Source organism: Saprolegnia parasitica, assembly GCF_000151545.1.
Source record: "Saprolegnia parasitica CBS 223.65 unplaced genomic scaffold supercont2.95, whole genome shotgun sequence".
NCBI lineage: Eukaryota > Oomycota > Saprolegniomycetes > Saprolegniales > Saprolegniaceae > Saprolegnia > Saprolegnia parasitica.
In genome coordinates this window covers 97,242-111,151 of record NW_012156489.1, presented here as the reverse complement: position 1 = coordinate 111,151, position 13,910 = coordinate 97,242, and the positions used below count along the sequence as shown (strand labels likewise).

General features: G+C 60.5%; 6 protein-coding genes across 6 annotated transcripts; 3 read left to right on the top strand and 3 right to left on the bottom strand.

Annotated features, from left to right (window-relative positions):
- Window positions 1-744: 744 nt before the first annotated feature.
- Window positions 745-1,203, top strand: SPRG_12892 (hypothetical protein; the record flags this gene model as incomplete). The annotated part of the gene is made up of 1 exon (XM_012352273.1): window positions 745-1,203. The coding sequence occupies one exon, from the start codon at window positions 745-747 to the stop codon at window positions 1,201-1,203; it is 459 nt and encodes a 152-aa protein (XP_012207663.1).
- An 855-nt stretch (window positions 1,204-2,058) lies between these two features.
- Window positions 2,059-5,512, bottom strand: SPRG_12891 (hypothetical protein). Its single transcript, XM_012352272.1, has 2 exons — window positions 4,984-5,512; window positions 2,059-4,938 (listed from the first exon to the last, which is right to left on the bottom strand). Exons 1-2 carry the CDS (start codon window positions 5,480-5,482, stop codon window positions 2,096-2,098), a joined length of 3,342 nt encoding a protein of 1,113 aa, XP_012207662.1. The 5' UTR covers window positions 5,483-5,512; the 3' UTR covers window positions 2,059-2,095.
- Window positions 5,513-7,129: 1,617 nt separating this feature from the next.
- On the bottom strand, window positions 7,130-10,382 carry SPRG_12890 (hypothetical protein). The gene is made up of 7 exons (XM_012352271.1): window positions 9,603-10,382; window positions 9,275-9,552; window positions 9,148-9,225; window positions 8,946-9,101; window positions 7,926-8,897; window positions 7,808-7,882; window positions 7,130-7,756 (listed from the first exon to the last, which is right to left on the bottom strand). The coding sequence occupies exons 1-7, from the start codon at window positions 10,366-10,368 to the stop codon at window positions 7,190-7,192; spliced, it is 2,892 nt and encodes a 963-aa protein (XP_012207661.1). The 5' UTR covers window positions 10,369-10,382; the 3' UTR covers window positions 7,130-7,189.
- Window positions 10,383-11,273: 891 nt separating this feature from the next.
- On the top strand, window positions 11,274-12,212 carry SPRG_12889 (hypothetical protein; the record flags this gene model as incomplete). The annotated part of the gene is made up of 1 exon (XM_012352270.1): window positions 11,274-12,212. One exon carries the CDS (start codon window positions 11,274-11,276, stop codon window positions 12,210-12,212), a length of 939 nt encoding a protein of 312 aa, XP_012207660.1.
- A 206-nt stretch (window positions 12,213-12,418) lies between these two features.
- On the top strand, window positions 12,419-12,754 carry SPRG_12888 (hypothetical protein; the record flags this gene model as incomplete). Its single annotated transcript, XM_012352269.1, has 1 exon — window positions 12,419-12,754. The coding sequence occupies one exon, from the start codon at window positions 12,419-12,421 to the stop codon at window positions 12,752-12,754; it is 336 nt and encodes a 111-aa protein (XP_012207659.1).
- Window positions 12,755-13,469: 715 nt separating this feature from the next.
- SPRG_12887 (hypothetical protein) lies at window positions 13,470-13,858 on the bottom strand (the record flags this gene model as incomplete). The annotated part of the gene is made up of 2 exons (XM_012352268.1): window positions 13,470-13,666; window positions 13,750-13,858. 2 exons carry the CDS (start codon window positions 13,856-13,858, stop codon window positions 13,470-13,472), a joined length of 306 nt encoding a protein of 101 aa, XP_012207658.1.
- Between the last annotated feature and the right edge of the window lie 52 nt (window positions 13,859-13,910).

Sequence of the window (13,910 nt, the reverse complement as noted above, 5' to 3'; positions counted from 1 at the left end):
GCGCGGCGACGCTGGCGGCTTCCCACGCCTCCCACTGCGCGACCTCGTCGTCGGTCCGGAGCTTGTCCAGCGCCAGCCAGAGAATCACGTAGGCCACCAGCGCAACGCTCGGGAGTATGACAAGCCACTGGACGACGCTCGGGACAAGCGCGCTGCCGACGGTGAGGACGGCCAAACCCAGTGCTGGTCCGAAGCTCTCAAGCTGCGAGCGCGAAAAGCTCCGACGTCTGCGGTGAAGGATGAGGAGCGCTTGGTGGTTGGCGATGCGGCCAATCTTGTCGGGTGACGCGTAGTCGTCGGCGGTCACAAACGAGAGATCGATGCGCGGCGACGAGTAGAGCAGCGTGCGGTCGAGCCAGATCGCGAGGTACTGGACGAGAATGATCAGGACGCACAGCCCGCGGCTGAACGGCTCGTTGAGCGTCGCTGTGATAACTTCATCCATCCTCTCGAGCTTCCTTCAACGACTAATGTCGAGTGAGAGACGACCCATCCAAGTACGAGTTGTCGTTGGATTCAACAGTGCCGTTGGGTTGTGGTCCGTTCTTTGGCACGACGGCGAGGCGTGCGCCACGCTAGCCCCACGCGTCTTCTCAGCAGAGCGAATTGGATGGACGTCTCGGCTCTCTTGCGGCGACGGCTAGACCTCGACCGACTACCGGTAGCTGTCAAACGACAAAACACGATTGAACCCTAACCCTTTCACTGCAGTTCGCCACTGGAGATTCGCATATTGCAATCAACATGACCGAGAGCATCCTCCCGTACGTGCTCTGCGTGAGCTTTCCATTGGCGTTGTCGCTTGTCTCGGCTGTGCCCAACCGCTGTCTGCCGTGGCGTCTCGACGCGCCGGCTCCGATCACGCGGCCGACGGAGCCCAATATGACGGACGAGGACGAGTACAACTACTACTTGAGTCAGCACACGCGCGTTCAAAAGCGCGAGAACGCCGTCTTCAACGAGATGAGCAAGCACTCGGCCTCGATCGGTCTTGTTCTCTTTGTCCCAATGCTGCTCGAGTGGCACGCCATCGTCGTCGTCCTCACCGTCGTCTGCGTTGGCGTCCACAGTCGCCTGTTCATGACCCTCGACAGCGCGCGCCGCACGCTTGCGCTCGAGCGACTGCTCTGGGTCGCTGCTAACGCCCGCGTCCGCCACTTTCTTGAGCATGAGACGCCCTTAATTTCGCTGAGATGCCATTAATTTCGCAAACAAACCAAAGTTGGTCCATGTCGCGAGCCTCCGGGAAGGACGTCGTCAAGAAACAGCGCTGCGTGAACCACCCACTTTAACAACAACAAACAACGTACGAGCTTGGCCTCAAATCGCGAGGCGTGGAAGGACTCGACGGAGCGTCTCGTCGTGGCCAGCGCCTGAGCGATGACAGCAAAGAGAACGCTAAATACGTTTCTATAGCAGTGTACATCCAAGGTAACGATGTGGTGGCATTTCGAGCCCGAGGTTCATCGTGTACAACATGGACCCCGGAGCACACGCAACAACGACACGAGGTCATCGACCATCATCAATCACTTGTTGACGGGACGACATGCATTCCTGTGTGGACAATATGTCCACTCGCGTGCCGACCGATTGTAAGACGTTGCTGACGTTTGTTGGGTGCAGTTTCCAATTCGACGAGATGCGCTACGTACCTCCTGCTATCGCTGCAGACCAGTGACGTGACGCGCGAGGCGCCAACGTCGACATCGATCACGAGCGCCTCGACATCTTCTGGAAAGCCATCCACGACAAGGACATCAACCAAGTCCTGGCGCACGGCTGGCTATACCACCTGCACACAATGCATGCCACGAAGAAGACTGGACGTCTGCGACTGCTGCTACGGCTTGACCACCCACATTGCGCGACTGCATGGCGACGACGACGACGGCGACTACTAAAACGACAGGCCACATCATATGCGTCGCTCAATGGCTCTAGATTCTTCGTTGAATAGTTACTGTGTGGAGCACGTTGTCATGAGAAAATGCGGCCCTAACCCTCATCCTCTCGCCCACGAGAAGCCTCGAGCACGGAATGACCATGTAGAATCGATTGCGGAAACATCCAATGAAATGCATTTAGTGACGGCTTAATGCAGGTCCGTGAACACGTCGGCGCCCCCACTCCGCGCAAACTCCTTGTCTTCTGGCGTCTCGTCGTCGTCGTGGCCCGTGATGGGCGAGACGGGCACGCTGTGGCTCGAGTCCGAGCTGCTCTTGCCGCTCGGCGCCTTGTTGGTGCGAATGAAGAGCGCCGTCTCCTTGGGCTTGACGTACCCGCCGCGGTAGTAGCTTGAACTCGACGACGGCAACGACGGGCCATAGACGTTCATGGCCGCGGCCGACGGTGTGCCGCCAATCCCGAGCATGTCATTTTCGGTCGCTTGATCGATGAGTGCTTGGAGCGCGATGGACTCTTCTTTCGAGAGCTCTTTGAGTGGCACGCGCGTGTCGGCAATGACGAGCCGGTCTCCGTACGTAGCGAGCGACGCGACGTGGTGGAAGCGGAGGCCTTCGTCGCGGCGGATCCACGGAGTCTCCTGAATGTCGTTGACGTCGACGTCGGACGTTTGCGGCGGCTTGGCGATCTGGATCGCATCGCTTGGGATGTTAAAGACTCTCTCAAGCTCGGCCAGCAGCGCGTCCATCCAGTGGACGCCCGGCGTTTCGGTGGAAAATGAAATCTCGACACGGCGCCCAAACCGAAGCGTCGACCGGTCAAAGAGCACGACCGAAAAGAGCGTGTGCGACGACGGCAGCGTGTCGACCGCATCCAGAATCTGAACCGCAAACTCACGGTTCTCATACAAGGTGAGCGCCGAGGCTTCGCCGAGCGTCAAGCTGTCGGCGAGGACGCGCGAGAGGCGGCGGCTCGAGAGGAGGTCCCGCAGTCGGAGGTGCTTGGCGTCCGGGTGGGTGGCGTGCAGCGCCGTCAAGATCCGCGCCTTCATGTCAGCGATGGGCGTTGCACTCGAGACGATGAGCTTGGTGCAGAGCGAGAGCTCATTCGCGTGCATCCAGGGCGGCAGCACGACGCTCGCTTCGTCCTCGCCCGTCGCCTTGGGCGTAAACAGATGGACTTGCACCGAGAATTCGCCGACGCGCAGTGGTGTTCCGAGCACGACGTACACGTTACTGTTGTCCATGAGCGTGAGGTTCTTGAACGACGTGTCCATCGCCTTGAGCTCCTGGCCCTTTTCCGCATTGCGACAGAGCTTGAAATCGTCGGGTTTCAAGTCGAAGAAGACGCAGAGCTTGTCCTTGAGCACCTGGAGGTTCTCCCGGCGGTCGACCTGGAACGGCCAGCTCATGCCGCTCTCCTTGGCATCGACGCCTTTCGCCGCGAGCAGCGTCTTCTCCTTGGTTTTGACCTGGAGCGTGATCATGTGCGCGCGGGCTTCAAAGAGCTCCTTGGCCAGCGACCAATTCGTGAGGGTGTCGCACTCTTCCACGTAGAGCTCAATGCCTTGCCGCAGCTTCAGATCCATGCGCAGCGTCTGCTGCAGCGTCGCCTCGTCGTTGGTCGGGTTGAGGATCGTCGTCACGATCGACCAGTAGCTCGACGAACTCATCTGCAATACGCGCAAGTGGTCTTTCTCGATGCCAAACTTGGTGCTGAGCAGCGAGAGCAGATCGCCGAGCGTCGCTTCTTCCGGGACCTGCACGCTCACGGGCGGCTCTGTAAAGTGCTCGGGCGTCGTTGCCGTCGACGGCACGTAGCGCCGCAGCAGAAGCTGGAGCGCTGTCGGGTCGTACGCCTCCCACGCCTCGTCGACGCTCGCGCGAACCTCGAGGAACAAGGCGCAGTGCGCGTAGATCTGCAGCTGGGCGAGCGAGCACATTTCGCGGCCGTCGTACGTCTCGAGCGGCACGCTCGTGTACTCCGAGTAGCTGCGCAGTCGGACGCGGTCGGTCGGGAAATCGAGGCCAAAGAGCGTTATGGCCTGCGCCACGACATCGCTCAGCGGCAGCAGCTTGGAGACATGCAGCGTCTTGTGGCTGCCGTCGTGGAAGATCTTGAGCGGGATCAAGCGCGCGCGCTCCTCCCGCTCCTTCTCTTTAACGAGCCGCCGTGCTTCGTCGGCCGTGATGAGGTCTTGAAGAAACGACGGCAGCGCGTCATCGGGCAGAAAGTGGCCGTTGCGCCGCGCGTCGACCTGACGGTACATGAGCATGTACGCACACGTCGAGTGCGACGACCGGTAGTAGTAGTTGCCAGTCGACGCGACCGGCGACGCGGCGGGGCCCCACGCCGTGCGCACCTCGGCTTCCGTGATCTTGGAGACGTTCGAGTCGTTAAAGTTGTACCACGCGTCGTCCTCGAACGACTTGATGTACGCGTAGTAGTGCCCGCCCATGGCGCTGCCCGAGTGGATCAGCACCGAGAAGAGCTCGTAGACAAACGGGCCGTCCGCAGCCAGCGCCTCCACATCAAAGTCTGGATGCCACGAGTCCCGGACACCGTCAACTCCGTCCTCGTCGTCGTCCGTGGCATCGAGCGACACGCGGCGAGGCGTCTCCTCCGAGAGCTCGAGGCGCTCGAGTGACATTTTGCGGGCGACGGCGCCGGACGTCGGGTCGTACGTGTTCATGTTGAGGTACTTGGGAAAGGTCACTTGGTTGTTGAGCTTGATGCGGTTGAACGTGACATAGTCAAAATCGAAGCGCTTGAGCTGGAGCGAGAGAAGGTACGGGAGCTTGGCAAACTTGAGGCCTTTGATCGCGTCTTGCTTGCTGCGGCACTTGTCGCAGTCCCACTGGTTGTCGCCCGAGAGCATCTCGGGCTTGAGGAAGAACTCGATCGCTTCTTCGACGCTGCGCATCATCTGCGTCGAGCCAAACGGCCGGATGACGAGCGAGAGGTCGAGAAAGTTGTCGAGGCGACTGCTCTCGTTGCCGCACTTGGCGCACTGCACATAGTCCTTGAGTGTGCCTAGCACGAGACGACGTGAGGCCAATGCACATGGAGAATAAGTACCTTGGTAGAGCTCGTTGACCATTTGCTCGTCGGGCGTGCCCTTGAACGACTCTTCCAGCGCGTCAAAGAGCACGCGGCAGAGCTCCTGCACGTCGTGCTGCTGGAAGACGTCCGACGAGTTCCAGCCAAAGCTCTTGGTGAGCGCCTTCGTGTCGATGGCCTTTCGCTCCTTGCTCAGCTGGAGGTTCGCAAACAGCTTTTGGAGCTGGAACGGGATGTTGACGTCGAGGTCCGTTGTCGCCGTGAGCTTGGACTGGTACAGCCGGTTGCGGAACTCGGGCGTCATGTACAGCGTCTGAAGCAGGCTGTTCATGTAGCAGGTCGCGCCTTGGTTGCTCAGGCCGCGGTAGCGCTGCGGCGCCGGCGGCGCGTACGCGTAGGAGGTCGTCGGGCTCGGCGCCGGGTGCAGCACGATCGCGGTCGAGCTCGGGCGGACGTCGTCGTCGTCGTCGAGGCCCTCGCGCACGGGCGACGTGCTCACGTCGCGGAAGCGGTCCATGGTCGGCGGCTGGGAATCGGCTAATGGCGAGTGATGGTGCCCCGGGGCGGCCCCGGCCAATTGTATTGTCGCATGTTGCATACAAATTCCCATATATTTTAATTGGACCACGATTTGCATGCCCACGTGGATCTTTGGGAAGTGGCAGCGGAGCGCCAGCCCATGGCGACGATCGCCCATGCGCGGATGACGGCCTTCGCCGCAGGGCCGCGTCCGGCCGATGGTACGAGGGACTTCGCATCGTCGAGATGAGGTCCTGGTGAAGGCGACGAGGCGCGATGGGGAAAGACGGCCGACTGCTGCCGGATTGTCGAAGGGTCATCGCCCAACGAGAAGAACGGTCCCATTACCCTCGGTGATGGTCGTGCAGGATACCCTGCGCAATGTCCACTGGCGAGCACGATGCACAAAGGTGGGCAATGACGACGAGCGAGTCCGCTCTGCGCGTTGGCAGGTTGTAGCTTTCTGGGCGGCGCTCAACCTAGTAGCCTCGTGCATGCTCGCAGCCGCGTAGTATGAAGGAGAGACACTAATGCAAGCCTATGCTGAACAGACAATGTACTACATAGATGTGCAGTTGCCAAGGAACCTAGTTACGTTCGTTTGGGAAATGCAATCCACGCGTTCGATCAAGTCCAGGCGAAGCACGTCGGCTTCGTGGCCTGCCATGGCTGTCGGCAGCGCCATCCTCTCGCACAAGAGACCGAGCAAAACGACTTACGAGCAGGGCGCGCGTTGGTCGACCATAGCCAAAATCGACTTCTTCAGTCGGCCACGGACGCAGAGGACGAGGCGACACTGTGAGCCCACCATGATCTGGAGACCAAGCGCAGGTCCATCCCTCGTTCCGCGCAACGTGCCAAGGTTCTCGTACCAGAGTGGTGTTCTCACCAGCATACACGCAAGAGTGGACGTGGTTGTTTCGTCGTGGACCTGCAGCATGAACGATGCACAGCTCATCTACTCGAGCCCAACTTGCAACCAAGTTCGAGATCGATTGCTCCAGCTCGTGCCATCGGGTCTTTTTTTATTGAGTTCCTCCATCGGAGCGAGCTCGAGGCCGAGAGGAGCCACAATCAACTCACACAGCGCAATCAGACCCCAGCGCATCACGCGACTCATCTCTGGGCGCTGTGGGACCACATACAAGAGACTGCGAGGCTGAGGTACACTGCTCGGTCTTGGCCAAGCTCGAATTCTTGCGTTGGCTGGCCGCAGGCGTGAAGGACGTAGCGGCGCCGGCGCAGAAGGAGCTTGACGCCGAGGGCCACTTGCACCGACGTCTTGAGCATCCAGCGATCGAGCTTGGCGCGCAGTTGACACTCAATCGTTCACTTTTGCTCGCGATTGCCACGACCAACGCCGGGTACGGCTGGTCATCGCCAGCGTCCAAGACAGCACCGCCGACCGCCAGCGCGCGCGGTGTGAAGCTGCCAGTGGGCTTTTGAAGACGACCACTGACCTTGCAGATAACATGTCCAAGCGCATGACGACGTACACGGCGGCATCGAGCAGCTGGTTTCGGAGCATCGAGGTGCCAGAGAAGACAACCAGACGTCTCAAGAGCGACTCTCTCCATGTCGAGTCAGTGCGAACATGCCTGGGCTTTTGTCGGTGTTCCGGGAAGGAATAATATCTGTACAACGATGGGATGGATGACTAGGGTGTGATTGATTCTTACATGGTATGATACTAAACTAACTAAAACTATTCGGGCGCCGTCCCCGCGAGGTTCTTGAGGCGCGAGTGCAGCGAAGCAAAGTTGGTGTTGCCGTCGTAGAGCCGGCGCATGGTCGGGATCTTCTTGACGACGCTCGAGGGCTCGTTGAGACCCTTGCGCCGGACCGGCAAACCCGACCGCTTCTTACTGCTACTGCCTTGCGTCGTTGGCTTGACGATCGTTGCCACCATCTCGACACGCGGCGTCGCCAGTACCACGTTCTCCTTGTCCGCGTCGAGAGAGAGGATCTCGTCCAGAATGTCTTGGACGCCGCTCTCAATCTCTGCGTGGCCGCGGTTGCTGCACTTGGCTGCGCTGCAGGCGCACTCGAGGTTGCACACGCCGCCGCGGGCCCGACACGCGCACATTTTGGTGGCGCACTTGCCTTGGCACTGGCAACAGCTCGTCGTCTCTGCACTCTCCGAGACCTTGAGCTCCTTTCGGCGCGGGTGGTCCGTGTAGTCCGAGTCGTCGTCGTCTTCGTCGACCTCGGGGCCGGTCGAAATGCCGCCATCGTCGTCGACCAAGAACGAGTTCTTGGGCATCCCCGACTTCTACATTGCGACAGCTCAGCCACCGCCTGTCGAGAGAGACCTCTGCCGTACCTTGCGCCGCTTGGTCTCGAGCTGTGCTCTCAGCGCCGCAATCTCGTCCAAGAGTTCGCGCTCCCGGTTGGCTTGCTACAACGCGAATAAGTTCACACTGTCTTTCAACGAAACGGACCAGTGTGGACGCGACCGCGACCGAGTTCTCGGCGCTGGCTTGCGCCACGAGCTGCGTCTCGGCGGCGACGAGCTGCGTCTCCATGTCCTTGAGCTCGTCGCTCTGCTTGGCCGACGCGACCGCGACCTCAAAGAGGCTCCGGATGATCTTGTGGCAGCTTGCAACGTCTGGCACACACAGCTTGCTCGCCCCGCGCTGCCGCTTCTCGACCAGCTCGAGCTTTTGCTGGAGCTTGCGGATCGTCTTGTTTTTGATATCGAGCGCGGCTTCCAACGCGACGCGCTTGGCGTCGGCGTCGTCGTCGCTCTCGGTCGCGGGTGGCAGCTTGCTGAGCTCGAGCGCGAGGGCCTTTCGCTGGTCAAACTCGGTTTGCACGGCGGCTTTGGCGCCCTGGATCGTGAGCGCAACCTCCAGCACGTCGTGGACGAGCGCCTTTTGGTCGTCGACGACAGCAGCGATCGCACGGCTCGTGTGCATGCCCGTCTTTTGCTTCTTGCTGGCTTGGATCTTGGCGAGCTCGTCGTTCTTGCGCTTGAGGAGCGACGTCTGCTTCTCAAACGTCGTCTCGAGCTTCTTGAGCTGCATGTCCTTCTTCACATCGCGGCGCTGGAGCTGCATGAGCTTGAGCTCTTGGTCGCGCTTCTCCTTCATATGGTCCTTGGCCTCCTGCGCGAGCTGTCGCTGGAGCTGCGCCTTGATCTGCTTGAGGCTCGCGAGCTCCTGCTGCAGCGACGTGATCTTGAGGAGACCTTGCGCATGCAGCTTTTGGAGCCGCTTGACTTCTTGCTCGGCGGCCGTCGCGACCGCGAGCTTGGACTTCTGACGCGACGGCGTCATGTGCGCGCACGCTTCGACCTGCGACGCGTACTGCGCCTGGAGCGTCTGCAGTCGGACCTCGATCGAGTCGGTCGATGTCTTGGACTGCAGAGCGTTCATGATGACCTCCTTCTCGGCAATGACGCCGTCAATGTTCTACTCGCTGCATGAGCGAACAACAAAACGAAGACACCAAATGTGAACCTCCATGTCGTGCATCTCGGCGGCGACAGCCTGCGAGACAGCGTCCGGGTCGTGCTCGTGGTCCTGCGCAAGGGCCTTCCACTGGTCCTTGGCCTGTCGCAACTGGTGCAGCTGGTTCTTCAGGCTGCTCAGCTCGGCGTAGAGCTGCTTGACGTCCTACGCTGCGGGATGAGTGCACGCAGTGTCGTATCCACGAGGCGACCGCTGGAATCGCCATGACGTCACGCTGCTGCAGCAGCTGGAGCTTGAGCAGCTCGACTTGGTGGCGCAAATAGACAATCTAGTCTCGCGATTCAAGATGACCGCGACGCAATTCCCGAGGTAGGTACCTCACTCTCGGCAGGATCGCGATTGACCACGGCCGCGTTCTGGATGCAGCGCGCTTGCTCAGCGTACCGGAGCGTACTCGTCGTTTCGTCAAAGTTGACGTCGGCGGGGCTCACGCACGCGATCATGACGGTCTTGCTGTTGCCGCCGAGGCTGTCTTGCAGCAGCCGCGTGAGCTTGGCTTCGCGGTACGGCGCAAAGGCAGGCTTGCCCTTCTTCTTCTCGCTGAGGCACGTAATGACCTTTCCGAGTACGAGCAGCGCCTTGTTGATGTGCACACCTACATGGACGTTAGCTTTCCCAAGCGTGATGCCAAGACGAGAGCCGTACCTTCTTTGAAGCGGTCGCCTTCGGCATGCGTCTTCTTGGCACGCTCCGAGCCGGCGAGATCGACAAGGTGAAACTTGGAGAGCTTGGAAGGCTCCGTGTCGGACGCCGGGTGCTGCTGCATGGTCAGCGTGCAAATGGCGTGGGACCGGCTGCTCGTGTCGTTCATGCTTGTCGAGGCGGTCGCGCGCTGCTTGCCGCCGCGCACAAGGAGGTCCTTGACGTCTTCGAGCGACGCGACCGTGTGCTCGGACAGGCCAACGACGACGACGCCTTTCTTCGGGTCGTCGCTGATGCGCAGGCTGTCGGGCGGCCCATGCGCGAGAAGATCAAACACTTCTTCGTTGAGGATCTCGAGGTACGAGAGCTTGAGCACCGTCGTCGTCATCTTCGTGTCGAGGAGCGTCGCGGCGCGGGCAAAGACGTCGGCCATGACGCTCGGAATGACGCCGGCCACGCCGCTGTCAAAGTTGGTGCCCATCGTGTACGTCTTGCCTGAGCCGGTTTGGCCATATGCAAAGATCGTCGCGTTGTAGCCGGCGAAGAAGCCATCGAGGAGCGGCGCGGCGCTCTTGGCGTACACGTCGTCGTGGCCGACGGTCGGGCCAAACACGTGGTCGAAGGCAAAGGTCTTGGGCCCGAGCGAGACGGTCGTCGAGTCGAGGCTCACGGCGCTGGCGCTACCCTGGGCCTTCTCGGCACTGCTCATCGGCCGGACGCGGACGACGACCTTGACGCCGTCGTCGGGCCGCGCTGCGCTCGCCGTCATCGTGCCACCCAAGGTTTAAAATCGGGACTGGTCCGTGATTGGTCAAAATTTAAATAGCCCGCCCAGCACGCATCCGGATTCGTATCCGGAAAGATTTGACACGGCTCCACCGCGTCCTCTCTCTTCGCGTACGATTCGGAGCACTGACAGCTTGGTCTGCGGCGCTGGCCGGGCACGAGAAGCTGCCAGCCGCGCACAAGCTACGCCGGGAGCCCATCCCGAGGCTAACAACCTTGACGTAATCGTGAACTCGTAAAAGTTATAGCCTTGAAAACACTTGGAGAAAGCCCAACTTTGCCAGAAAATGCATCGAGCACGGAGCTCGATTCGCCTCGTCAGGGTCTACCTCATGGTTGCCAAGTCTGAACTTTCATTCTTGTCAAAGATCTCAAGCCTAACTGTCGAGTACGGCTAGCCGTCCCCCGCGCCCACGACATTGTCGCCAACGACGGCTCCCAACGGTGTCAACGATTTTCTGTCGGTGGCTTGCTGGACACCGCCGGTGACACGGCACAGGCGCAGAGTTGGACGTGGTCGAGGAACGAGCGATCTCGCGCAGCTGGTAGTCGATCCTGGGCATGACGACTCGGTTGGATCCGACTTGATGGGATGCTAGCCAACCACAGCTAGACCTAATACTGCGACGAGGTTGTTTCAAACAACCGGCAGCGTCGACCCTTGCAGCTCTCTCTGTGCTGGAATTCATGCACATAAGGATATGTTCGTCACGGTTGGCCAGGTGGGAAGGCGTTTTGAGCAAAATGACCTTGGTTTTCAGATTGAGTTATGTGCGTCGAGTTGCGTGCGTTCAGATAGAGCAGCCCAACGCACCCAACCCGATTGGCCAAAACAATTTGTATGGGGAGCCTCTCTCAAAACACCAACCACGCCGCACCATAAACTCGATGAGCAAGCGCCGGACCGTGGCGTCGCCGACGGTCCTGGACTTGGAGCACGTGCTCACGAGCATCGTCCAGAGCATCGAAGCGCCAAGCGCTGTCCATGCCTTTCTATCGGCACTGCCGGCCTCTGCGCGCAGCCCGCCGCTGGCCGCGCTGCACGAGCTGCTCGAGCACCCGCTGCGCATGACGCGAATTCCTTTTGACTGCGAGCAGCGCGCCAGGAGCCGCATGTGGCCTCGGCTGTATCTGGACGAGCTCACACCCGCGGCTACCGCTCTCGTGCGCGATGCGATGCCGGTCATTGCCGCGGCCGCCGGCTCCAACAGCAGCGACGGTGTGCCGCCCGATGTCGACGCCTTGGCGTGGCTTGAGCTGTGGAGCGTCAAGCTCATGCAGTATACACACAAGTACCATCGGGATCCACGGGACCTGCCGCGCCGCTGTGCGATCTTGCGCAAGTGCATTCGCCTGACAGACGTCGATCTGCCGCATGACACGTCGGTCCTCGAGGCCGTCACGACGCCCGCGCACCGCGTCGCGTCGATCACAGCGTCGTGCATCGAGACCGACGCGAGCTTCCTCATGGCCTTGGGCCGATGGCTACAGTCGACGCACGCCACGTCCTTGACGCTCGAATACCAGCACATGGATCGCCGCGCCGCGGTCAGCGCCGGGCTTGCGCCAATGCTCGCCAAGACCACGTCGCTCGAGCGTCTGATACTGCGGAGTAGCGTGCCCGGCGTTGTCGCACCCCTCGTCGCCGTCGCACCGGCGTTCCAGCGCCTGACGCGGCTGGACATCACGGTGCACGAGGCCGACAAGGCAGCGTTGTGGTCGTTTCTGGAGCGTCTCAATCGCACCAAGCTGTCCTCGCTGCGCGTTGTCTGCAACGAGATGGAGCTGAGCCTGCTCGTCCCATCCTTGCGACGTTCCCAGCCCTGACGTCCCTTCAACTCCGAGACGGCGTCTACGTGCCGAGTAAGACGCCAGCAAGTCGGTTCCCCTCGTCGCTGCGGCACCTCCTTCTCGATAGCACTCGCTTCAGCGTAGGTTCGTGGCGTGACTTTGCTGCCCACGTCCCACCCACATGCGTTCTTGAGAGCTTTTCATTTCAGTTTTGCTCGCTGAGCAACGCGTTGTTCGAGGCGATGCTCGTCTCGCTCGGCGACTGGATTCGCCGGGGCCTCCGACGCATGACCTTCTACGAGACGTACCTCGGTGACGAGCGTGTCGAGGCGCTTGCGACTGCGCTTTCGCACACGGTGAGTCCCGTGGGCGTCACCATCGATGTCGGCGACAACGATCTGTCCCGTTCCACCTTTGCTCACGTCGACCGCGCCCTCGCCACCTGCCGCGGCATCTCGATCGCGCTGCCGCCGCTACAGGGGCTCTTCAACTCGACGCTTCCGATCCAACACGTCACGTACCGCTACGAGCGCAACGGAGACCGCATCCACCGCATCGTGCTGGAAAGCCCGAGTTAAAACGATGGGTAGAATGGTACGACTTTGTTCTTTTGAGTTTGAATGTGGGTTGAATTGTGCGTCCAGAGGGCGGCTTCACCCAACCTCCTCCGGCAGCAGCATGCATCGATTGCTAAACTGTACTCGGTCTGGATGCAATCGTGCTCCGACGCGCGTACACGTAGGAAACCCACATATCGTCTATCTATCTATCTATCTATCTATCTATCTATCTATCGATCGATCGATCGATCGATAGCGAAATGGCAGGAAGAGCTTCACACAGTACAGTGGCCTTGGACAACTCCAAGGGCATGATTAGACCCCATTATCACGCCGTCGAGAACCCACGTTGTCGACGCGGGCAGAGCGATCCTGATCGCCGATCGAGCTCGTAGCGGCCAGCCATTGTCGTCGCCAAGGCCTCGCGGATATCAACGTGGACTTCGCATGTCGAGGAGCTGCTAGCGTCACTTGCAGAGAGCACCAAAGTGTCGGCGCTCGACATGCCCACCGAGTCGGTGGACCTGCAGCTTGCGTTGGCCCTTGAGCGTCTCCGGCTCCACGGACATCTCTTCTCGACCTTTGGCTTTGGCGCCTGCTGCCACTTGGTGGTACCAACCGCCCGGAGACGACGTCGTGCCATGGCTCGTGCGTGACCTGGCTCAACACCACCCGCACACTGCAGACACCGAGTCTGACGATGCAGGGCGAAAACGTCAACGCCATGAACGCTCTACAAGCTATACCGCCGCAGCTCCTGGCACGTGGCCTCCAACGTCTGGCGCTCGTCGTGGTCGAGAAGGCCAACGCGATCTTGCTGATGCAAGCACTTGTCCAGCGCCGCGACACCCGTCGTCTCGACGTGCACCTCAATGCACCAAAGTCCGAGTGCACGGAAGCGCTTTTGCCGGCTCTGGCCGCGTGGTCCGCCTTCACTTCCAGGGGTACTCCCCTCGGGATGTCGCGGCTGACGTTATTTGAAAGGCATTGCACGCGTACCAATGATTATGCACCTTCACAGTCGTCGATCGAGATGCGCGGCAGAAGGCCAAACGCTCCCCACGACGCGTCGCGATCGTTGTCGACGTACGCTGCGTCAGCCACGGCCGCCACTTCGATCATGCAGAGAAAACAGGTTTGGGCCGCGGCCAAGTTTGGTGATAGCTACCTGCGA

Coding starts and splice junctions, on each gene's coding strand:
- SPRG_12891 (XM_012352272.1), bottom strand. CDS start 5,482: ATGGACCGCTTCCGCGACGTGAGCACGTCGCCCGTGCGCGAGGGCCTC. Junction 4,939..4,983: donor GGTCAACGAGCTCTACCAAG/GTACTTATTCTC, acceptor GTCTCGTGCTAG/GCACACTCAAGGACTATGTG.
- SPRG_12890 (XM_012352271.1), bottom strand. CDS start 10,368: ATGACGGCGAGCGCAGCGCGGCCCGACGACGGCGTCAAGGTCGTCGTC. Junction 9,226..9,274: donor GCGATCCTGCCGAGAGTGAG/GTACCTACCTCG, acceptor TCGCGAGACTAG/ATTGTCTATTTGCGCCACCA. Junction 8,898..8,945: donor CCGAGATGCACGACATGGAG/GTTCACATTTGG, acceptor TGCAGCGAGTAG/AACATTGACGGCGTCATTGC.